At 61.8% G+C, this 24,746-nt stretch overlaps 1 protein-coding gene across 12 annotated transcripts in view; it reads right to left on the reverse strand.

Annotated features, from left to right (window-relative positions):
* Window positions 1–24,746, reverse strand: part of NFIX (nuclear factor I X) — a 155,002-nt gene continuing 130,256 nt past the window's right edge. For 9 of the 12 annotated variants that reach the window (XM_078849634.1, XM_078849631.1, XM_078849630.1 and 6 more), the window contains 6 exons: window positions 24,402–24,538; window positions 20,956–21,078; window positions 18,920–19,095; window positions 16,961–17,108; window positions 13,428–13,519; window positions 1–7,541 (listed from right to left, as the gene is read on the reverse strand). In XM_078849634.1, the coding sequence (XP_078705760.1) occupies window positions 7,527–7,541; window positions 13,428–13,519; window positions 16,961–17,108; window positions 18,920–19,095; window positions 20,956–21,078; window positions 24,402–24,538 (691 nt within the window). In that variant the 3' untranslated portion in view covers window positions 1–7,526. The remainder of the gene's footprint in view (window positions 7,542–13,427; window positions 13,520–16,960; window positions 17,109–18,919; window positions 19,096–20,955; window positions 21,079–24,401; window positions 24,539–24,746) is intronic. The other 3 variants (XM_078849636.1, XM_078849637.1, XM_078849638.1) reach the window with 3 other exon arrangements.

The following is a 24,746-nucleotide window of genomic DNA, read 5'->3' on the forward strand; positions in this document are numbered from 1 at the left end:
TTGCCGGGTATAACAGGGTTTTTGCATTTTATTATTTATCCTTTTTTTTGTCTTTTGGTTTTGTCGATTTTTTTGTGGTTGTTTTTGTTTGTGGTTGTTCCCGCGGGGGGAGCGACACGGACGTGCTCGGCGCGGCTGGCTAACCTGCGCTCTGCTAAGACGTGGCGGGGAGCGGCGAGGGGGGCGCAACCAGACGAAGAACTACGCTTTATTCGCAAAGGCGGCGGAAGGAAGGAAGGCGCGAGCTGGGGGGGGACGGGGGGGACGGCGGGGGGGGGCACGGAGGGCGCGAGCCGAGGGAGGGAGACAGAAGCACACTCAAGGCCATTAGTACTATATATATACTGTACTGTACTCAGATATACTGCGTTTCTTACCCTACGAAGAAACTTGTTGGAAGGGGCAGAGACGGACGGGCGGGAGCAGCTGGCTCGTTGCGATGCAGCCTAACGGGGGGGGGGGGGTCCTAGAGCGAGAGGCGGTGGGGGTGGGGGCTGCGGTGGGTGAACCCCTTGGGAGTAGCATGGAGGGGGGGCGGGATGGTGGAAAGGGCTGACCCCGGCCTAGCAAAGGGGGAGCATGCACTCAGCGGCCTGTTTCGGAGTGGGGCGCTCTGATTTTTTTGCGGGGGGGGGCAGGTGTTGCCCCCATCCAGGGGCCCAGGTTGAGATGCCTGGTTTCCAAAGGGGGAGAGTGGGGGATGGGGAGAAGATGGAGACCAAACCAAAGATCAGAAGCCACTTTGGAAAATGTCCACCTCGGCTTCTTTCCCTGGCAGTTTTGGGGTGCGGGGAGGGGGCCAGGATCTGGATTGGGCCCTCCCAGCTCTTAGGGTGAGAAGGGACAGGACCTGCAATTTGGGGGGGATGGGATCCAGATTGGGCCCTGGCATTTTGGGTGGGGCAGGATCCAGATTGGGTCCTGGGATTTCGGGCAACATCCAGATTGGGCCCCACGATTCCATGGTGGGGGCACAGGATCCAGTTTGGACCCCCTTGTGTCGCACCCCCACAGGCGATTAGCATCTTTTGTCTTTGTTGGTGGAAACTGGGGTCTTTATTGCTTTGCGTGGCCGTGTGGCACTGGGGGGCACGGCTGGGGGATCGGCTGAGCAGCTCAGCCCCCCCCCCCGTCCGTCCGGGCCAGCAAGGGGGTGAAGGCACGTCGGCTGCCAGGCAGTGCGGGCGGGTAAGGCGTGGGCAGGGCTTGGCCCTTCCTGAACCAAAGGGTCCTTCCTCCAATGGCACTTCTCTGTCACTGGGGGAGATGGGAATGGGGCTCCGCTCCAATCCCAGGTGTCTCCCCCCCCCTCCATCAGGGGAAAAGGGAGGGGGTCCCCTCCACCCCGCCCTGGAGAACAGAAAAAGGGGGGAACGCGACCAACTTTCTGAAAAAGGCTCCAAGACAAAATGCTGGTGAGATCAAAGTTGGCTTTTGGCTCCAAAGAAAAATCCTCCCTGGGGGGTGGGGGGCAGAGGGGAGGGGCAAGGGGGAGCCGGGCCTGATTCCAACTAAAGTTTCTCCAGGGACCAAGGCGGAGGGGAGGGGGAATCAGCACAAAGGGGTTCAACCCATCAACATGGGAGGTGTGACACCTGGCGGGGTGTGTGTGTGTGTGTGTGACACCCAGCTGGGGGGGGGACCCCTTGGCCAAGGCAGGCCCCCCCACTTCTCTCGCTTGCCCCCCCCAGTAAGATCAGCAAAAGCCGGGTGCCTCTGATAACCGCAGTCCGTCCTGCCCCTTTCAGTTAAACATAAAGAAAGGATAATGTATGTTTCCTAAAATGTGCTTTATGATAACAATTAATTGGTTCATAAACTATGTATAATAGAGGGTTTTTAATGTCCTTTATATTGTAAAAAGCACCAGGGTTTGTGGTTTTATATATCTTTTTTTTTTTGTTAATTTTCTCTTTTTTATGAGTTTTTTTCATCATTTTTCTTTTCTCGCCGTCCTTGTGTCTTCACTTTAGGGGTTTTTTTTACATTTTTTCTCTCCGCGGTTTTGGAACCGAGATAGATATGTCTTTTCTGTTTTGCTTGAAAAAACCTTCCCTTCAGCCTCCCCCCACCCCACCCCCAAAAAAAAGAAACGAGAAAAAGGCAAAAATAAAAATAAAAATTAATAAATGAATGAAAAAATAAACAGGAAGAAGAAGAAGAAGAAGAAGAATTTCCCATACTTACAAAGGTTGGGTTTTCTCTCCCCTGTGTATTTAGAGTCCCCGGGAACAGGACATCTCAAGAAAAATAGATTTTTTTTCTTCTGCTTAACAATCTTTAACATACAAAGATATTAAAACTATGCAAGTCATTGCACTGGCTCAAAGAAAACAACATTTGTTCAGTTTTAGCCCCCTATATATATATTTGTAGCTTTTTTTAAAAGTTTTTTTTTTTTCCATTTTTTAAACACATTCTCGAGTGAGTCTCACTTTGCTGCAGCCAGCCTTGCTCACCTCTGGCTCCTGAAAGGGTCCCGCTAACCCCCTGGTTAGTTCCTCTGTCAGAGATGCCGGTGCCGAGATGGGACTACGGCTACACTGGGAAAACCCCCCACAGCAGCTAGTCTCGGAGCCCGGCTCATTCCCCTCGGGCTCATGCCACCAAGCTAGGAACAGCAGGGCAGACAGCCGGGCTCCAGCCTGGCTCCTACGGGGTGTTTCTGCAGGGTAGACGCACTCCATGAGCGTGAAGCATGTGCTTTAGTGCAGCGCTGAATCGGGGCCTTGGCTGGAAACAGACGGATACGAACCGCCAGGGTTTTTAAATGCGAAAAGGGTGGTGGGCCCGGCCTCGAAAGCCCTGATCTTACGGACACGTGTGGCTGGAGGCAGCTGAACGGTTCCAAGGCTGGAGCTGAGACACCCTGAATTCTTGTTCCCGACAAACGTTCGGCCTCTGAGAACAAGCCGGACCCTGCCTTTGTCTGGCCCACCTGGGAGAACGTTGCCGAATGCCACAGGGCTGCTCTGAGCGGCTACCGGGGACATAGCTTGCGGTAACTTTGATTAATATTTGCAAAAAATACCCAGTGCTAGGAATTACTGCTCCCCCAGCAGAGCCCCCCGGGAGCCGGGCAGCGGTAGGGTAACACACCGGAGTGGTTTTAAGTGTGGCACTTAAGGGAACGTTCAGTGTCTCTCCGGGAAGGCCAGGGAGGGTTCCTGTGGGGTTTCCCAGCGAGCTTCCTGACCCATCCCAGAGCAGTTCTTGGCTCAAAGGGAAAGCGTAAGGCCGCCCTTAGGTGCTGGGGCGACAGCGTCGGGTGGCGCTGAAATGCAGGAGGGGGCCCAGTGTGCAAAGAAAAAATGGGTCAGGTCCCAGTGGTGTCTATGGGTGTCACTCAACTGGCTCCACTGACCCCACAGGCTTTACGCCTGCTAATGGTTTGGCCCCTGGCTTAGGACCCCCGGGGCTTCGGCTGGAGTCAGCCTGTCCAAGCCCAGCGCTTGGGCTCTGCTTGAGAACAAGGGCTATGGACTGGGGCCAGGGACTGGATTCTGCTCTCAGCTGCCCAGGTGTAAATCCAGAATGACCCATCTGGAGTGACTCCAGATTAGCGCCAGGGCAGTGGAGATCGGGCTACGACAGGCAGGCCCCAGAGAGCTTGTGTCCAAGCCAGTGGCGTGCACTCACTGGGAGGGGTCGGGGGGGGCACAGCTTGCAGAGCACGGCAGGGCCTGCTCTGTGCACACGCCCTGGGGGGGCACTCGGCCTTCAGAGCACTGCAGCGTTCGCCCCGGGCACCAGCTAGTCCCGGTGGGCTGTGTCCGTCCTTGGAGCTCGAGCGCTCATAGGGCCTGTCACTCCTCATCTAGCAGACGGAGTCGCCCCCAGACAAACCGGCGCTGCCCAACTGTCCTGCAGCTGCGCGCCGGGGGCAGGGGGGACCCGGTGGGGTTTTAGCCCCTCCATGGGCTGAGGGGCTTTGCTGGGGAACGAGATGGAGGGGGTGGGGCCCTGCACCCCACTGATGCCCCCAGAGCTGGGGCCGGGGCAGGCAGGGAATTGTGCAGGAGGCCTCAGCCTGAAGCTGTCTGGTTTCCCACGTGGACCCTGCTTCTCCAACAGAACCGGAAACTCGGCATTTCCCAGAGTGCAGATTCCCAGCCCTCCCCCCTGAAAAAACCCTTCTGCTGTGGGGAGCATTTGTGCTGCGGGAGGAGGCGCCAGCCCCTGATTAGTTGGGCTCACAAGGGCTCCCTCATTTCCCAAGGCACAAGAGATGGGATCTGTGATTTTCTCTCGGGAGGGAGACAGGGGGTCCCAGGACAGGGCCCAAGTGGGGGGCGGGGAGGGGGCATGTACAGCCCTGTAGCCCCCAATCCCCGAGGGACTCTGCTGGGACTTTTACCACTGCTAGGGCTTTTTTGTTGTTGCAAGACTCAAGATCTGAACCCAGGCATCCGGGCCAAACTCCAGCTCAGGTGACCCCAATCTGACCTCCCTAACTCCCACCCCCTTCCTGGGGGTTTCATCCAGCTACAGGATTCCCCCATCCCCACTTCCGGTCCTAAAACTACCCTACAGCTCTGCTGTTACCAACAGCCGGCCTGCACCACCCCAGAGGTGGCTGCATTTCAGCATCGCAGGCCCTGGGCCCTATAACGGGGTGGAGAGGTGGGTCCCTGTGTCTCTAAAAATATAAAGATAAAGACGACCATGTCGATGATTCAAAGGTGGGTACGAGATGGAGAGAGACAGTTTTCAAATGGATTTTCAGAAGCGAAACAGACAGTGCGTGTGGCGGGCTGGGTGACTGCAAGGACTCTGTGTGCTCTGGACCAGCAGGAAAACCAAACCTTTCCCATGGCCCTGCAGCAAAGCCGCACCAAAACGTACCCGCATCTCTCCGGCGTGAGACCTACGGACTCCGGCCAGAGCTTTCCCGACGGCTCTGAGCGCGCGTCTCGAGTGAGTGCTGGCTGGGGCGTGGCGCGTTTGTTACTCTGGCCCTAGTTCGTTTGATCGCCTGTATGTACAGAAAGCCCCAAACCCTAAAATAACCACCAAGCTACGACGAAGGAAGAAAGGAAGGAGGAGAAAAGAGAAAGGATCCAACTATTTAAAACAAAAAAAACCAACCACCAAGCAGCAAATCCGAAGGAAGGAAGCGAGAACAGATCGCGGTGGGGAGACGGGGAAAGAAAATAGCCATCAGCTGAGCTAGCTTAGACGTGACCTAGTCAAACCTCACAGATGCCCCCGCCCCGGCCCAAGCCAGCTGCCGCGGCACCCCCAGCACTTTCGCCGGGGGGGGGGCATTCGGAAAGGGAGGGGGGCAGCCACGCCCGGGGATTGGCAGCACTGGTGGGCATCCTCAGGTGAAGCTGATTTCCTTGGGGGGGGGTGTTAGCAAAGGGACCCCCCCCCAACGCTGCACTTGCAGGGCTGGAGAGAGCCCCATTGTGGGGGGGAAAGGCGGGGCCATGCTGGGAGCCACTGGGAGAGCTGGGAAGGAGACTAGATGCCCTCTTCTCTAACATAATCTAACTGTTCCCCCCCAGGCAGAATCCCATTTCATCAGCCTGGGGGGGCTCTCGAGCGAGAGGCTGACGGGGGGGCTGGGAAGGGAGCGCGTGTGGCCCCCTCTGCCCCTGCAGCCGGGCAAGCCGGGAGCATCTCTGCTTAGCCTTCCTCACGACGCCCCGTACGGCGGGAACGAGGGGGGACAATCTCCGGTGCTTATGTTTGGGGGGAAAGAAGCTTATGTGCTGGGAGCCAACCTCAGTCCCTCGGCCGCCGAGCATCCTGGGTAAACTCCCAGCATCCTCAGCGGCACCGCTCAGCTCCGAGAGCCGGTCCCTGCAGGCTGTGCTGGGCTAAGGTCCCGAGCTGCCCTGCGGCAGGGGGAGGGCTGTGGACGCAGCCCGAGGGCCAGCCGGAGCCAGCCGAGGTAGGGGCAGGGCAGCCAGGAGGAAGCTTGGAAGTTTTGTAGCCTTCCTGGCTGCGTTTCTTCAAGGCTCCCAGCAAACACCCTGCCAGGGCTGGATCTTCCCGGGCACCCTGGAGAATCTGGCTGCCCCAGGATGAAGACGGACGGGACCCAACCCTGGGGCTCCTTGGTCAGCAGCCTATCCCCGGCCCGAGCGTACCGAATTGAACCGGGAAGGTGGCTCATTGCTGGGCACAGAGGGATGATTTCCAGAGCGCCAACGTGACTTGGATGCGCAAAGTTTGTTCCCTGCAAAACTGGCCTGACTTTAGTTAAACCGGTTTGATGGAACCTGTGTGGAAACACTTACATCAATGTCAAACCACTTCTATCGGCCCGGTTCACAGTAGGCCCTTTAAACCGGTTTAAATTCACCCCTTGAGTTGTGGCTTTAAAGCAGGTGAAGTTAAGCCAGTGTTGCTTTCTCATGCAGACGAGGCAAGTGAAACAGTGACAGGGCCGGTTAAGATCACTGACGTGAAAAAGGCACCGATTTCCCATCGCCCGGCGCTGGCCAGGAGTCTCTGACAAATCATTTTTTCCTTGGAAATCGCAGCTTTGCCAAAATGGAACCGTTCCCAGAACAGGCAGGTCGGCTGCGTCTCGTGATCGGGAACAAACATCCAGTTTTCTGGTTCGACCAGACTTTAAGCTTATTTGACCGAAAAAAATACGGTTAAAACCCCACAAAAAAAGGCCCAAATGGAAAAAACAAAATATTTCAACTGACGCCCAACAAAAAACTCGTCAGGTTTCCGGCTGGCGAATATTTTTGAGATTTCCATTTTTCAGCCCAATTTGAGACAGGAAAAAATTTTGAACTCTTATATATGTTTGTGGGACAGGCCAGTCAGTTCCGTTTGTGCTCTGTTCACCCCAGGAGCCGAACCAGTGCCGGCAGGGTGGTCCCGGCGGGGCTGCACCTCATGCAGACACACCCGGCTTCAGCCGAGCTATTGCGGGTGCCAGAGCAGGATGCCGCGGCTGGGTAATTACCCGGGGCTCGCCCACGCTGCTGCGGCTTCCCGGCACCTGATTGCTAGCTCGGGTCGGCCTATGCGAGGTGCAATCACACGGCGTGGCTGCAGTCTGGACGCCCTGTGAGGTCAGACCGTGCCCTGGGCTGTTGGACATTGCCCCGACCTGCCATCCTAAGTCACTTGCAGCTCTGGAAGATCCCAGCACTTCCCCCTCTCTCCTGGCAAACATAAGCACTCTGGGTGGTTTTCGGGAGATTTCAAACCGGGCGCGTCCGGGGCTGCCCCAGAACAGGGGAGAGGCGCTGTTCCGGAGCAGCTGACCTGTGGCGATCGCTGCAGGGCCGCTGGGCTTTGCTGTTTGTGACGTTACTTCCCAAGGGTGGCGCGGGGATTCCGCATCGGAGAGGACCAACCTCGTCCACGTCGATTCCAGTTGGCTCTGGATCGGGGCTGGGAGGAGGGGATTGGACTTTTCTCATCGGTAGTGTGAGCTGGGCACCCCCCCTGGTCTCGACAGGAGCAGCTCAGTGAAGATCCAGGGCGAAGGACGGACGCTTCCATGGGGGGGCTTTAGGGAGAGATTTCTTGTCTCTTTCTTGAAGATCCCATCAGAGGAACCAAGACTGGAAGAGAAACAGCCCAGATGTGGACGGGTTATTTTAAATAGCATCGACCACACGACGAGTTCACTCCATCCCTCCATCCCCACCCCCGCATCCATCCCTCAATCCCCACCCCCCATCCCCACCCCACAATCTGTCCAACCATACATCCACACCTCTCAACCCCCAGCCATCTACCCCTACCCCTCCATCCATCCCCACCCCCCCATCCATCCCTCCATTGACACCCCCATCCATCCCTCAATCCCCACCCCCCATCCCCACCCCACAATCTGTCCAACCATACATTCACACCCCACAACTCCCAGCCATCTAGCCCCACCCCCATCTGTCCAACCATCCCCACCCCCTCATCTCTCCATCTGCATCCCTCCATCCTCACCCCCCATCCATCCGTCCCTCCATCTGCATCTCTCCATCCATCCACACCCCTCATCCCTCAATTCATCTCCATACGCTCCCCTCTGTCCATCCATTCCCTCATCCAGCCTTCCCCACACACCCCTCTACCGAACTAGCCCTGTGGATGGGAATCTTTATTATTTTAAATCTGAATAAGTAAATTTCTCTAGCTACAAACACACATACCGAGCAGTTTTACCTCTTTTAATTTAGATGGTGAAATATTTATGCCTGTCAGTCCCGATCCGCAGCCCCTGCTACCCCAGCTCTGGGCTCCCCCCAGCTCTGCCGGTGCCCCTCGCTCCTGACCCGCAGCACCTGCTAGCCCAGCCCCAGGCTCCCTCAGGCCCTATCTGGAGGGGAGGCCAGTAGCCCCTGTGCAGGGCAAGTCCATTCTGTTTAGCGTGGCTCTCCCCAGAGTCAGCCTGTCCTCGTGGGACGGACCCCACAGGCTGCGAGACCCCCCCAGCCAGGAGCCGCCCCCAACAGCACCACTAAAACAGGACAGGGATGGACCAGGCTCCCCAGCTGGGCTCAGCGGGTGTCACTCCACTGGCCTCAACAGGGCCAGACCTCTAGCAGGTGTAACTGGGCATCGCCCCTTGGAGTCACTGAGTCCCACGAGGTTTGTTCGAACCCCCCCGCCCCCGCCAAAGGGATCAGCCTCGGAAAATTCACAGCGGCTCGACCCTTCCTGCCTGCCGCAAACCCACTCCCACGCATGCTTAGGCGCAGGGTTCGAAAGGCATTTAAGCCTTGCTGTGCCCGGCGTCACCTAATGGCTTCAGGAGCCCCAATCTCATTTCCCCCAAGGGATTTGGGTACTTGGAGTCGAGGGGAATTTACAAATCTGGGCCATTGTTCTCTGGCTCAGGCCGGCTGCTTCGTGCGCTGGACATCACGTCGAATAATCACTTTTAGCATATCCCCCCCACCGACTACAGAGTCGGGGTCCCGATCCTGAGTGCCACGAAATATCACGAGACCCAGCCACACTCTCCCCTTCCCCCGCAGAGCCAGTTTTGGGGTGACTTGCTGTAGAGCTTCCCACGCCCTGCCCCGTTTGCGCACCAGCTGCACTGTTCCAAGAAACCGACAGAGGCAATTGCAAACTGAGCCCTGTGGGACAGGGGGCGGGGTGTGGGGGTGTCCTGGCTCCAGATCCCCACCTTGCGCACTTGGCAAACCCAGTTCCCACCAGCGGAGAGGTTAGGGGTGTCAGAGCAGAGGCAGTATCCCGGGGAGTGGGGGAAAAGGCCGCGCCACAGAGAGACTTGAGAAAACCTTGGTGGGAAGAGAGGGGAACGGCATGAATTGGCTGCTTGTAGCTGGAGCCTGCAGGTGGGGAGATGTTCCACCAGGAGGCGCTCTCCGACCAGCCATCAGCGCTGCCCAGGGATTCCCTGCTCTGGGCTGGGGGTCTCACTGCCGGGCCGGTCTCCTCTTTCCCCTTCTCGTCTCTCTCTTCCCCTCTGCTGGGGCCCAGCGGCTCCTGGGCACGCGGCTCCCAGGCCCCGGCTGGAGCGGAGGCAGGTGCCCAGTGTTGGACAGAAGGAAAAGCAGCTCAGGGGCCCCAAGGACAGGGCAGCTGCTGCCCGGGGGGGCCCATTGGGGCCTCGGTTACTCTCCAGGGGACCTACCCTGGGACCTCAAAACACACCTGGACCAGCCATCGCAGCTCTTCAGAGCACCCAGTGACAAAGCCACGCTGCATCTCCAGGGCAGAGCCGGGAGACAGCCCAGGAGTCCTGATGCCCAGTCCTGCCCTGCTCCAACCACTACACCCCACTCCCCTCCCCGAGCCGGGAGAGAGCCCAGGAGTCCTGATCCCCAATCTTGCCCTGCTCTAACCATTATATCCCACTCCCCTCCCCGAGCCGGGAGAGAGTCCAGGAGTCCTGATCCCCAGTCCTGCCCTGCTCTAACCACTACACCCCACTCCCCTCCCCGAGCCAGGAGAGAGTCCAGGAGTCCTGATCCCCAGTCCTGCCCTGCTCTAACCACTACATCCCACTCCCCTCCCCAAGCCAGGAGAGAGTTCAGGAGTCCTGATCCCTAGTCTTGCCCTGCTCTAATCACTATATCCCACTCCCCTCCCCGAGCTGGGAGAGAGTCCAGGAGTCCTGATCCCTAGTCCTGCCCTGCTCCAACCACTACAACCCACTCCCCTCCCCGAGCCGGGAGAGAGTCCAGGAGTCCTGATCCCTAGTCCTGCCCTGCTCCAACCACTACAACCCACTCCCCTCCCCGAGCCGGGAGAGAGCCCAGGAGTCCTGATCCCCAGTGCTGCCCTGCTCCAACCACTACACCCCATTCCCCTCCCCGAGCCGGGAGAGAGCCCAGGAGTCCTGATCCCCAGTCCTGCCCTGCTCTAGCCACTACACCAGGGGTGGACAAACTTCTTAGCCTGAGGGCCACATCTGGGCACAGAAATTGTATGGCGGGCCATGAATGCTCACGAAATTGGGGGTTGGGGTGCAGGAGGGGGTTGCGGGCTGGGGGTGGAGCAGAGGAGTTCGGAGTATGGGAGAGGCGCCGGGTTGAGGCAGGGGGCTGGGGTGTAGGGCAGGGAGCTCCAGGCTCGGGCAGGAAGTTGGGGTGTGGGGGTCTTTGAGGGCTCCGGCTGGGGGTGCAGGCTCTGGGGTGGGGCTGAGGATGAGGGGTTTGGGGTGCAGGAGGGTGCTCCGGGCTGGGACTGTGAGTGGGAGGGGGATCAGGGTTGGGACAGAGGGATGGGGTGCGGGAGGAGGTCCGGGGTGCAGGCTCCGGGTGGCGCTTACCTCAGGCAGCTCCCGGAAGCAGTGGCATGTCCCATCTCCAGCTCCTACGTGGAGGTGCAGCCAGGCGGCTCTGCACGCTGCCCGGTCCACAGGCACCGCCCCTGCAGCTCCCATTGGCCGCAGTTCCTGGCCAATAGGAGCTGTGGAACTGGTGCTTGGGGAGGGGACAGTGTGTGGAGACCCCTGGCTGCCCCTACTCGTAGGAGCTGGAGTGGAGACATGCCTCTGCTTTTGGGAGCCACGCGGAGCCACAGCACGCACAGAGCAGGGAAAGCGCCTGACCCCGCTCCCCGATGGGAGCTCCAGGGCCGGATTAAAAGGTCTGACGGGTCAGACGTGGCCCCTGGGCCGTAGTTCACCCACCCCTGCACTACAGCCCACTCCCCTCCCAGAGCCGGGGTAGAACCCAGGAGTCCTGCCCATCACTCACTAGCCAAACCCTCAGCCAAGCAGACACAGTTCACCCTCAAGCTAAAGTCTGATTGGCCAAGAGGCGCAATGATGTCTGACCTTCCCAGCCAATCAGGAGGCACCGGGCCAATAACCCCATCAGAGCCCAGTCTCCACAACCAAGGGAGGAGCATCTTTAGGCCACCCACTCTGTGATTGGTCAGAGCCTGAGACATGCGCCTCCCCTAAGCCAATCCTAAGGTAGATGCTCAGGAACGGGCCACTCAGTCCACAGCATCATGGGCCAATCAGAGGAGAGGGATAAATCTAGGGCTGCCCCCTCCTTCCCCATGCCACGGGCTGGGCCACAGAGTGAGGGGGGCCGAGTCCCTGTGGGACTGCCCCCCATGCCCCGCCCTGACCCCACAGAGGAGGGCTGGGTCCTTATGGGGGCTGCCAGCCCTGAGTCTCGTGGGAGCCATGTGGGGACGCTCAAAGCTGAACGGGGAGATCCACATGCCAGGTGATGCCTCCTCCTGGTGGGACCCCGTGGCTACTCCCACGGCCCCTGGTTGGGCGAGGCCCGGCTCCCAAGCGTACCCCCCACAGCCTGGACGGGGCGACCGCGCCGATCTGCCCCCCAGGATCACACACCCCACCCGGGGTGCCCCCGACAGCAGGGCCAGCTTCCCCTGCCCCACCCCACCGACGCTGGAGTGGAAATCCCTCCCCCACCCGCCATCCCGGCCTGTTTTGTCCTCCCTCCACCAACTGTGGAGTCACCAGTTACTCTGGGAAGAATGCCCCCCCCGCCAGCCCCAGCAGAGCAGGGACTCCCCAGTTCAGGGACAGCCTGTGGCTCAGGCCGGGGGCACTCAGCTAAGAGACCCCCCCATGCGACGGAGTCAGGGGCCGTGAAACCTCCACGCGTCCCCTGCCCGGGAGAGAAGGAAGGAGAAAATCACAGAGGCAGGGAGGGAAAGGGAGGGGGCCAGAGGGACCGAGGAGTGAGGGCTACAGCCCCCCACGCAGGGACCGGGCCAGGGAGCTGGTGAGGGCCCGTGAGGCCGGCCGAACCCCGCCCCCGCCCCGCCCCCTCCTCTCTGGCCCAGCCCTTTGTTTCCCTTCGCCAGCCCCCAAGTCCAAGTTCACCAGGGTGTGACATCATGTCTGGTTGCTCAGGGAAACCAGACGGGTCAGACGTGACTCTGGTTATAGGATGGGGGCGGAGCCCCTGGTCCCCCCAAGTTCAACGAAGTTTGTGAAGAATGGAAAAGAGCCAGATCCTGCAGCCAAACCTCAGTCAGGGCAGACTGGCGGTGGGGGCGGGGGGGGCCACTGGAGGGGGGAGGAGAGTAGAGGGGAGGGGCTGTATCCCTGTCTCCCCCCCATGTCATTTTTCCCCTGGGGGCGCTAACACACAGCTCCACAGCCCCACTTTGGAGTTGGGGGCAGCCCCAGAGTTCCTGCCCTGGTGGGATGGGACAGTCGCTGGTGGAGGTGTGGGGGGGGTCAATTCTCCTGAAACTCCCAGGAATGTGGGAGGAATCAGCTTTTGGGGTGTGGGGGGCTCACCCATAGGAGTCCATTGCACCCCTTCCCCCGCCTGCCCCACTCCTGGAGCAATTCAGGCCCCAGGGATGCAGGGAGCGGCAGGGGGTCCCTGGGGCCTGCCCAGGGTATCAGCACCCTCCTATTACAGGGAGGAGGCACACAGCCCCCTGCTCCCCCAACCCCCCCTGTGCTCCCTCAATAACCCCCCCACAGAGCAATTCTACTAACCAACCCCACAACTTGCCATAACCAGGACCAAGAGAATAGGAGGGGGCAGGGGACCCTGCCAGCCACCAGATTTCACAACATCTGCCTCTAGTCACCCCATCAGTTTTACAAGCACCCAGAAGTGACCCCAAAACACACAGGCCCTTCCCCAGCCCCTTGAGGCCAGAGCCCCCCAGCCCCACCTTGCCAAGAGAGGCTGGGCCCCTCCGTGGGCTGAGGCCACCTGCTCAGCCAGGGATTTACAGGCTAATTGTCCAGTTCACTTATTCCAGGGCTCACGCCAGAGGCCAGTGGGGGCAGGACGGCCTCAGGGACTCCACAGTGGGCCAGAGCCCTCCATGGGGAAAGGGTCACCTGCAGCCATGTGGCACAGCGAGTAGAAGCCAGGGGCCCTGGCTCCCAGCCCCCTGCTCTGACCACTCCAGGTTTTGGGGGGGCTGCCATGGCGATGTGGGCACGGCCGATGCCCCCCGCCCTGCAGACAGGAGCCCCCGGTTGGGAACCCCCTCCCCCCAGAGTCGCCCTCTCCTACCTGAGACTGCTGGGGGATGTTTAGAAAGTTGCCGTCCCGGGGTCCGATGCCGACAAACCGGTTGGCAGCGGAGGAGCCTGGCGCTGCGAATGCTGGAGGGGAGAGAGGCAGAGGGCATGAGGGGGCTGGGGGAAGGGCGAGAGGGGGCTTCGGGGGAGAGTATTGGGGACTGCAGGAGAGACCGTTAGGAGGCAGGGGCTGGAGGGGGGAGGACACTGGAGTCTGGAGGGAGGGGAGGGCGTTAGGGGCAGGGGGAGGGTGTTGGGGGGAGGGCATTGAGGTCTGAGGGAGGGGGAGGGCTTTAGGGGTTGGGGAGGGTATTAGGGAGCTGGCAGAGAGGGCATTGGGGTCTGGGGGAAGGGGCAGGGCATTAGGAGCAAGGAGAAGGTGATAGGGGTGGGGGGAGGGTGTTGGGGGCTGCGGGGGAGGGCATTGGGGTCGGGGGAAAAGAAGAGGGCATTAGGAGCAGGGGAAGGTGTTAGGGGGCTGGGGGGAGGGTGTTAGGGGTGGGGGAGGGTGTTGGGGGCTGGCAGGGAGGGCATTGGGGTCGGGGGGAAGGGGCAGGGCATTAGGAGCAAGGGGAAGGTGTTAGGGGTGGGGGGAGGGTGTTGGGGGCTGCGGGTGAAGGCATTGAGGTCGGGGGGAAGGGAGAGGGCATTAGGAGCAGGGGAAGGTGTTAGGGGGCTGGGGGGAGGGTGTTAGGGGGCTGGGGGGAGGGCATTGGGGGCTGTGGCCATCACTGGGATGGGGGCAGTGAACATGGAGAGCATGATGTGGGGCAGCCACGCCCCTGGCAGGGCTGAGATCTGCCCCCTTGCCCCATACAGAGCATTGGGCAGAGGGATCCATAGAGAAGTGGGGGAACTGGGGGGGGTGTTTGAAGGGGGCTGCTCCAGTTCCAACACCCCCAAAATAATTCTCCACCCACCTCAAGCTCCCCCCCAAGAGCAAGTGACCTTCATGATCCCTCAGGAGATGGGTCAATATCAGGGCTGTGGGTCGGGACTGAGGGGCACCGACAGCACTTGGGGGGGTGGGGGGGTGGCCTAGCAGGGGCTGTGGGTCGGGAGTGAGGGACACCGGCAGAGCTGTGTGTGTTGAGGGAGGACGAACCATTGCCCTCTCGGGGGCGTGGGGGGAGGATGGAGTTAGTTTGCCCCCCGTGCTGTGTCCCAGTTTAGCTTCCCGCCGTGGGGGCAGGGCCACATGCAGAGCAGCTGCCCCAGGCCTCAGTCGCCCTCCCCCGGGGCGCTCCGGGCCCAGCAGATGCCCGTGTATGGGGCTGGCAGGGCCCTGCCCCATGGGCGGCGATCAGTGCCCTCCCCTGGGCCTTGTGCCCCTGCCAGAAATAACTGAGCTCAGGCCTCTGGCATTCGGGGCTGCGGGGGCGTCACTGGGCACAGGGGGGCTGGAACCTGGGCATGCTGGCAGGGGCAGCAGCTGGGGGCAGGGGGAAATCACAGCATGGCACATCCCCCGGGGCCTCCAGGCCGGGCCCCACGTACCCGCCAGGCTGGGCCCCACCTACCCGCCAGGCCGGGCCCCACCTACCCGCCACGCCAGCCGTTCGTGGGCACAGCGCAGAGACCGCAGCTGGGGCCTGGTGCTGCATCCCTGGCTGCCGGAAACTGCAGCCAGCTGGGGTCACTTGCCCCCCATTGCCAGCCACTTCCCCCCTGCAGCCCTATGGCCGCTGATGCCCAGGCAAAGCTGCCCAGACAGGATGGGCGGCCGGGCCGCCAGCAGCCCCTTGCCGGCCCCATCAGCCTCTGGAGGCTCCCACTCCCCAGCTGGGCTGCCAGCGGCAGGGTAGGGGGGACAGAGGCACCTTCCCTCCTCCCAAAGAGGAGCGGGACAGATCCTGGCCAGCAAGGGGCAGCATCTGGGGCAGCACAAATCCCTCCCCGAACCTCCAAAAAGCTGTGGATTCTTCCTTACCTGTCCTCCGCCCGCCCGCCTGGCAGGAGTGGGCGCAGCCGCAGCGGGCACGCACCAGAGACCCCCCGCCCACCCCCCACGACCCCCCCGGCTGGACTGAATGGAGAATGCAAACGGGAGGGGATGTCATGGGGACAGATGGAAAGAGTTCAAAAAAGAAAGAAAGAAGGAAAGAAAGAAAGACAAAGGAAAATGGAAGAGATGCCCCCCAGTACACACACCTAGTGTTGCCCCCCCCCCCATACACACACTTAGTGCTGCCCAGGAGAGCCCACGGAGCCCTGGGAACAGAACCCAGGAGTCCTGGCTCCCAGTCCCACCCCCTGCTCTAGCCACTAGACCCCACTCTCCTCCAAGAGGACCCAGGAGTCCTGGCTCCTAGGCCCCACTCCTGCTCTAACCACTAGACTCCAGCCCCTTCCTCCCCAGGTGGGGGATTGGACCCAGGAGTCCTGGCGAAGAGAGCCTGCTACGGAGCTGAACTGGGAGGGGATATGGTCGACACCCACTGACCCCTGACCCCTGGTGCCCCATTCCCCTTTCTCCCCACACAAACTCCTGGGCACTGCCAGTCCTGGGGGGTGTATTTTAATGGGTATTTTTCTTGCCTTTTGTTTAGCCCCGCCCCCGAGAGTTGCCACGGCAACCGACAAAATAATAATAGAACAGAACAAAACAAAGAACCCCAAAGGCGGCCAAGCCGGCGGCTACTGCATCTTAGCGCGGGTGGGATGGATGGCGGCGGGTGAGGGCTGGCAAACGAGAACGCACAACACTCGATGATGGCATGAAGCCCTGCCCCACTCGGGCCCGCTGGCAGCCGGCTACCCCTACCTACCCCCTGTGTGCCCCCCGCCTGCCCTCCGGCTACCCCCTACCTGCCCCTATATGCCCCCTGCCTGATCTCTGGCTACCCCCTACCAAACCCCTAACTACCCCCTGCCCGCCCTCCAGCTACCCCCTACCAAACCCCTACCCGCCCTCCGCTACCCCCTACCTCCCCCTGCCTGCCCTCCGGCTACCCCCTACCACACCCCTACCTACCCCCTATGTACCCCCTATGTACCCTCTGCCTGCCCTCCAGCTACCCCCTACCTACTCCCTGCCCATCCTCCGGCTACCCCCACCAAACCCCTAACTATCCCCTACCCGCCCTCCAGCTACCCCCTACCTACCCTCTATGTACCCCTTTCCTGCTCTCTGGCTACCCAATGCCTACCCCCTACCTACCCTCTGCCTGCCCTCTGGCTACCCCCTACCTACCCCCTGTTTACCCCCTGCCTGCCCTCCAGCTACCCCACCTACCCCTTATTTACCCACCTTCCCATCCCTCTACCACATACCCCCATCCATCCACCCATCTCCATACACAAACCCCCATCCATCCATCCATCCATCCATCCATCCATCCCCATCCCCAGACACATCCTTACCCCCATGTATCTAAACTTTACCCTCCCCTTCAGCTGTCCCTTCTCCCCCCTTCCCCTGCCACCCTCTGCCCGGCGGCCTGGCTGGTGGCTCCGTGTGTGAGGACCAGGCTGGGGGTGGGTTTGCCTGGGGGGTTGTGTTGTCGCTGTTGGGCGTCCACTTACAGGGTGATGTAGGTGTCGGCGCTCCGCCCTCTGGGTTAGTGCTGGTGGATTTTGTGTCAGGCATTGGAAGGGGCACAGGTCTGGCCACAGGTGGGGGCGGCGGCAGCAAAAATGAGCCCGTGACTTTGCCCTGGCCGCTAGCGTTAGGCTGCGAACAACATAAATACAAGGATGCGTGAACGGCGAGCCGAGACAAGGCAACGGTAAAGATGCAGTACCGGCCGGCGGCGCCGGGACGGGGCGCTGGGGCTTGCTTTGTTCCGGTGTTTTATTGGGGTGCTTTTCCTCCAAAGAATCCGTTTTTTACCAAAAAAAAATGGACTTGTTTTTAAAAAAGCGAAGGGTGGGAAGTGTGTGTCTGTCCGTCCGTCGCTGGCCCGTCCCCCCACGCCCTGGCTAGGCCCTGCCCGCTGCCCCCTTGGCGCCCTCGACCTGCTGCCCCCCACCAGATCTCCGTGGGCTGGAGCCACGGCCGGGCTGCCGCTGTGCCTGGTTGTTTGCTCGCCGGCCGTGGGCAATGGCGTCTCCTCTCCACGCAGAACCCGGGGAAGTGCCACCTGGTGTGAACCGGCCGTCCCATCCCTCTGTCTTCGGGGGCTCCAGGCTGGAAAGGACAGGTCTGCGGTGGAGGCCAGGGGACGGTGCCGGGCACGCCCGGGAGAGGGACGGAGGGGGAGGCAGGGAGAGGAGCGTGATCTGCGAAGGTTGGCTCAGAGCAGGACCAGCAGGAGAGAGCCAAGGAGCAGGGTGCTGCAGATGTGTCCTCTCCGCCTGGCGTCCTGCCCTGGTTTCTTCCCGGGGACGTGACGCACGGCTGTCTCTGTGCTGGGCTCCAGATATTTAACGTCAGCCACTTTGATGGGAGCGGCCCTCCCAACCCCGGTGCCGCCCCGGCGCGGGGCTGGGGCTGTGAGCAGGCCGTGGCGTGAGCCGACTGTCCATAGTGGCGATCAGTGGCAGGACGTTTCCTCTAGGCACGACGCTCCGGGGCTTCAGAGCCCCCCGCAGCCAGTGCCCGGGCAATGGCTGCAGATGGTCTCCGGTGGCAGGCGTTCGTGGGCCGAGACTGGGCGTCACGGAGGCACCCCGAGTGGCACCAGCCACCCTCGGAGGGCGGAGCTAATTGTGTCCTCGGCACGGATCACTGAGTGCCCCCGTCCCGTGCTCCTGGGGGACCCCTGGGGCCGAGCCCAGCACAGCTCCCCCATCCCGCAGGAGCTGGCCTGAGGCGCAGTCTCCACGGCAACGTATCACTCGAGCAGTCTGGCTTTGGGTGGAGAAAGTCGCCCGTGACGGACGCCGCGCTGCTGAGGCCCCGGCCCTGGGACCTGCTCTGAGGGGCCCCACCCCCAGGACCTGCTATGAGAGGCCACAACCCCATCACCTCCTCTGAGGCCCCGCCCCTCGGACCGGCTCTGAGGCCCCGCCCCTCGGACCGGCTCTGAGGAGCCATGCCTCTTAGAACACTGCGATGCTGAGGCCCCACTTCCTAGAACTCCACAATGCTGAGAGGCCCCGCCCCCGAACCTGCCCTGAGAGGCCCCGCCCCCGAACCTGCCCTGAGAGGCCCCGCCCCCAGAACCTGCCCTGAGAGGCCCCGCCCCCAGAACCTGCCCTGAGAGGCCCCGCCCCCCCAGCATGTTGTCTTCTAGAACTCCTCACGTTCCAGAGTGACGCCGGTTCTAGGCTGCCGGAACCCCACTGCGCCTTTGGTTTCCAGAACCTTCTACATGCTGCAGGCTAGCGTGTCCCAGTCCCCTGGCCCCTTGGAGGGCGCGTCAGGCCCCTGCGCTACACTCAGCCCCCCGACCGGGATCACACTGCCTGTCCCGTGCCCCCCAGAGACAGAGAGAGAGACAGAGAGAGAGGAGAGAAGAGGAGAGCCATGGGGGGGCCTTGTTCGCTGGCCAGCGCCCCCCAGGGGGCGGCATCCGGAGGGGCGTGGCCGGCGGCGCTCACCTGCCCGGTGCCCTGGCCCGACCCATCGGAGCAGACGAACTGCACGAACTCCTTGAGCGAGTCCTGGCCGTGGTGGTGGTGGTAGCGGATGGTCGGGTGGGTGAAGTAGGGGCTGGACTGCTGGATGATGGAGGTCGACGGGAAGTGCAGGGCCGAGGCTGTTGCCCGGGGGCTTCCTGGGACGGGGAGAGAGAAAGTGGGGCAGGGAGGTCAGGGATCTGCTGCTAACAGCTGCTGTGGGCCCCCTCCCTGCCCCCTGAGCCGTTCAGGCCCTGTCCTCTCATTCCCTACCCCCCCTCGCCCACTCACTGGGCCCTCCGAGCTTCAAGGACCACACGCCTAGCGGCAGGGCCATTATGGGGCTGAGCCCCACATCCTGGTCTCTCTCCCCTTTTACCGTCCCACCAGAAGGCAGGGCCAGGGGCGTCATTCCGCGGCTCCTCTCCGAGACACTCCCCGAGAGCTGGGGCCCTGGGTGCCCTGCCAGACCAGCCAGCGGGTGCCACTCGGGCGCCGGACCAGCCAGTGGGCCCCACCCGGGCACTGGCCCTGACGAACCAGCCAGTGGGCCCTACCCGGGCACTGGCCCTGACGAACCAGCCAGTGGGCCCCACCCGGGCACTGGCCCTGACGAACCAGCCAGTGGGCACCACCCGGGCAACAGACCAGCCCGCAGGTGCTATCTGGGCACAGTTGCCGCTATAGGGCTCAGGAAACTGGCAGGGGGTGCGGCACTGGGGGGCAGGGCTGCAGCTTCCTCCTTTGGGGGACCCCTCGGATCCAACCATCAGGGGCCACATCAGCCGGGTGCGTGGGGGGGCCAAGTCCTAGAGGCCAAGTCGTAGTCGGCCCTTCGAGTGAAACACCCCCCCAGACAGCACTACCCCCTCTGACCCCTCCAATCACCCCCCACCACCGCCGTCACCTCCAATCCCCCAAGTCACCCTCCTGCCACCACTGCCCCCCAGTCACACCACTGCTCCTTCATACCCCCCCCACCAGTCACATCCCCACCCCATAATCACTCCCTGCCCCTTCAGGGCCTCCCCACCCTGGTCACCCCCCCATCACCCACTGCCCCTTCATACCCCCCACATCGGTCACACACACACCCCAACACGCCCTGCCCCTTCATGGCCCCCCACCCCAGTCACACCCCCACTGCCCCCAGAGAGGCCCAATGACCCCGGCGCCTGCGTGAGCCCCCCAGGAGCTGCGCAGACGTCCCACCGGCACAGGCTGAGGAAGCCCCGAGCAAACCCACAGGAAGGGCTGGGCCGCCGGAAACGGTTTGAGTGAACCACACCTGCCACAGCTCTGCCGGCGCCCCTCACTCCTGACCCGCAGCCCCCTGCTAGCCCAGCCCTGGGCTCCTCCCAGCCCTGCCGGTGCCCCTCACTCCCAATCCAAAGGAAGCATTTCCTAACCCTGAGAAGTGCCGGGTGGTGGACCGGTTCCCCCAAGGAGGGTGGTAGGAGACCTGTCCCGTGGGGAACGGGCTGCTGGGGCCAGGGCTCACATCCCCTCTGGTTGCTGGCAGCTTCCTGCCCCGTACGGTGCTAGCATGGGACAGTCCAATAGTTGGGACCCAGGGTTCCCAGCCTGCGGGTGCTTTGGGATCAGTAACCACAGCTCCAGGAGAGAAAGGGACCCCCCGGTTACAGCAGGGGGGCCGGATGCAGCAGGCCAGCTCCCGAGCCCAGCAACGCCAGAGTCACTGCACCAAAATCCCAGCTAATCCAGATCTGTCTAAATCCTGGCTATTCTGGAATCACTCTGGATTAACTCCACCAAGATCCCAGCTATTCTGGAGTCACTCTGGAGTCACTCTAATAAACCCTACTCAGGCGATGATTGCTTAATGCAGCATAAAATCTGCCCTTTCCCCAGCATCTTCAACCCTTTAGCTGCCTCGACAGAGGAAAGACAGAGACAGAGAGAGGAAAAGCGAGAGAGACCGGCTGCCAGAACCACCGTGGCTTGGAGGGACAGGGTCCCCGCCCTCCCACCCCCAGGATAGCGGCTTTGGTTCTCACCTGGTCTGACTCCTGCAAGGACCGGCAGCGGGTGGTGGCTGAAAGCCATTCTTGGGGAGGTGGTGTGGGTGGAGAGGGCGCTGCAGAAATCCAGCTTCCCTGACTTCTTTAGGGAAGCCGGTCCTGGCAAGGAATCAGCGAGAGAGGGCAGGTTTAACAGGCGGAAAGATGGATTAGTATCTGCTTGAGTCACCCCTGCTTGACCTGTGCCCCCAGCCGCTGCCCTGCCCCCTGCTGCCCTGGCATCCCTGCCCTGCCCCCTGCTGCCCTGCCCTTGGCTGCCCTGCATATCCCTGCCCGTAAGGCCCCACCGGGGGCCTGGATTTTGCAGGCTAACTCCAGTGTCTCCCTAGCCCTGGGCGTCCCCCCGCCACAGCCAGGCCACGGCAATCCAGCCATCGGCTTTCAGGGCCCCCCTTGGCTACAAAGACCCGTGCGTTGTTTGGAAGCCTGGATCCACGTCGCTCTGATTTGCCTCCTGGGATCTGAGCCTCAGGCCTCTGCCTGCCAGACCGGACTCTGATGTTCATGTCTTTCAGCCGCAATTTCCCGCATTCATGTGACTCCAGCAGCTGGAGATTTACAGAGAGCCCCAAGCCCGGCGAGTAATGACACTGACCAGGTGTCGCTGCTTGGATCCCCCAGGCCCGGGCCAGTCCTGGCGCCCAAATCCCCCTCCCACCCCCGCTGCCACCCATCTTCCCATTTGTCAGGGACAAACCCGATGTGGCGGGGGGGGGGGGCGGACGGACGGGGGGGACACGCTGCACGATCCCCATCCTCACGCGGCTGGCTGGTGTGGGAGGGAGATCCCCATGACCACCTGCCGGGGTGGGCACAGGCCCCGGCGTTGGCTGCACCTAGAGGGACCAGAGGTCCCAGTTTTATAGGGACATCCCGAGATTTGGGGCTTTGTCTTGTACCAGCACCTCTTACACCCCCCCGCCGCCTGATTTCTCACTCTTGCTATCAGGCCCTACCTGCAGCCTCCGGGGCACTGTGTCAAACGGGCCATGGGGCACAGTGTGGTTTATGAGCTGGGCCAGGGGAGCCCAAGGCTGGGCTAGCCGGTGGCTGTGGGTCGGGAGTGAGGGGCACCGGCGGAGCTGTGGGGGGAGCCCCCATCTCTGTGATGGCCCAGTGCAATCTTGTCCCTGGGTTTGGTGCCATTACGCCCTGTGCCAGCTGCAGGTTGGGGGCAGCTGCCGGTGCCGCACTGGGTTGCTCTCAGGGCCCCTCAACCCTCCTTCTGCTCCGCAAACTGCCTCCCATGATGCCTGGTCCCAGCACCCCCAGCACTCACCCCATTGACAGTGCCAGACCCCGCCCCCTTTGCCCATGCTGCGGCTGGCATGGTGCCCATGCTGGCAAGCGTCTCTCCTTTGTGAGTGTGAGCTGGAGGGGGTGATGCCTCGCGAGCAGCACCCTGACCTCCTGGGTGGGCAGCATCCAGGGTAATAACCTGCAGGCCCAGCAGAGGCCGCTGGCCTGATGGGATTACAGACCAAGACTTTGCCCTCTGCCGGGATGGCATATGCGCTGCCCCCTGCCCCCATGTTATCAGGTGCCAGTCCCCACCCCCACACGGCTGGGGCCCAAGAGATCTGGATTTGGATCCTGGCACTCAGACTCGCTGCCTGCCTATGCCTCAGTTTCCCCATCTGATCTGTCTGCTGCCTGCTGTGTGTCTGCTGCTCCCAGTGTGGGGGGCACCTGGAGAACTGGCAGGACTTGGGGGTTATCACGGGGGGGGCTCCCAGTGCCCAGAATGATGCCTGTCAGACACAGTGCTGATCAGAGACTCTAGCATGGACAGAATGGAAATCAGAATAACAATGCCCAGTTCACACAGACAGGGGAAGAGGCTCACCAAGGTCTCAGAGCTGGGAAAAGAGCCAACAGGTCCCGGCTCCCAGCCCCCTGAGCTAACCACTAGACCCCACTTCCCTCCCAGAGCTAGGATAGAACCCAGGAGTCCTGTGTGACAAAGTGGGACTGTTCTTAATGTTTCCTCTGAATACTGTAGGGATGCCTCAGTTTCCCCTAGGCATTTCTTAAGTCTCTAGGTGGTGGGATAAGGGGGTGTAATTGGTGCAGAGCAAAGGGCCAGGGTACATAAATGGCCAACACTCTGTCTCCTGGCAACTGATGGTCTGGGCCCTTCCCCTCTGCAAGGTGAGAGCTAAACGGTTGGAGAACAAAGGGATCCGGTGACCTCCTGGCCCCAGAAAGGGACAAAGCCCAGAGGAGGAGGGGCTGGAGAGAGTTTCAGTTTGGGGCTGGCTGGGACATGGAGTGAAGTGCGGACATGGTTGTCTGGCTCACTGCCCCCCAACATGGACCCGGCTGAGGGGTCCTGTTCTCTATACCTACAAGCTCTGTGTTAGACCATGTTCCTTTTGCCTAATAAACCTTCTGTTTTACTGGCTGGCTGAGAGTCACGCCTGACCGCGGAGCTGGGGGGCAGGACCCTCTGGCTTCCCCAGGACCCCGCCTGGGCAGACTCGCTGTGGGAAGCGCATGAAGGGGCAGAGGATGCTGAATGCTCCAAGGTCAGACCCAGGAAGGTGGAAGCCGGGTGAGCTTCTTGCTCTGAAGACAGGCTGCTCCCAGAGAGGAGATCTCACCAGAGTCCTGACTGGCTTCGTAGGGAGCAGATCCAGAGCATCGCCCGGGGACTCCGGGACATCCTGGCTCCCAGGCCCTGCGTTAACCACTAGACCCCACTTCCCTCCCAGAGCTAGGATAGAACCCAGGAGTCCTGGCTCCCAGCCCCTGAGCTAACCACTAGACCCCACTTCCCTCCCTTAGAGAGGAGTTTTCGTTGTTCATACAGAACAGTGAATTGTTCAGAGATAGAGTGGGGTGAATGGAGAGAGATAGACGGACAGACAGAGATGGACAGACAGCAGCTCCCAGACAGCCTCACCACTCACTGCCCCCTGCCCCCGAATGAAGGGCCGTGCCAGGGTGACACTCTGGGGGTTCGCCAGCTAATTCCTTACAGTAGCCAAGATGCTCTGGCCCCCGGCTCCCGCAGGCCTGCCCCGCACCCCACTCTGCCGGTGCCCCTCACTCCCGACCCACAGCCCCTGCTAGCCCAGGCCTGCCACCCCGCACTCTCCCGGTGCCCCTCTCTCCCGACCCGCAGCCCCTAGATGCCGAATGACTCTGATGCTTCTGTGACTTGGACCAACCAGCTCCTGGCCTCCCCACAGCACAGCCCCCAGCCCCACATCCTGCCATGGGGCAGCTGCATGCCGCCCGGCCCAGCTCTTCCTTGCAAAGGCCAGAGTGCAGCCGTGCCCCATGGCCTCCCAGGGCCCCGCACGGAGACACGGGGGGGGCAGGAAATCTGGGGGGGCCCCAACCCCCTCACTCTGGGCACCGCCCCACGAGGCCACATACCAGGTCCCTGCCCCGATCTGCACCCCCCACCCCCGTACCTGCGTCCACATCGTTGGGCCAGCCGCTGGACTGGCTGCTGCCGGCGGCGGGCGAGCGCCCCGTCCCGGGGTAGAAGACCTCGTCCACGGGACTCTCCATCTCGCTGTCATCCAGCGACTTGGGGCGCTTGGTGGAGCTGGGGGGGGTAGAGAGGGGGAGACGTTGGGTGGGGTGACAGGCGGGTGGGGTGGGGCTCAGGGCCTTTCCCCTCGAGGGGTGCCGGCCCTGATTGGCCCCAGGGCAGGGTGACAGGCGCGGGGGGGGGGGGGGAACAGGGCACGGGACTTTCCCCTCTAGGGTTGCCGGCCCTGATGCAGTCGCAGGGCGAGGATGGGCTGGCTCAG

This window comes from Lepidochelys kempii, chromosome 20 (genome assembly GCF_965140285.1).
Source record: "Lepidochelys kempii isolate rLepKem1 chromosome 20, rLepKem1.hap1, whole genome shotgun sequence".
Lineage (NCBI taxonomy): Eukaryota > Metazoa > Chordata > Testudines > Cheloniidae > Lepidochelys > Lepidochelys kempii.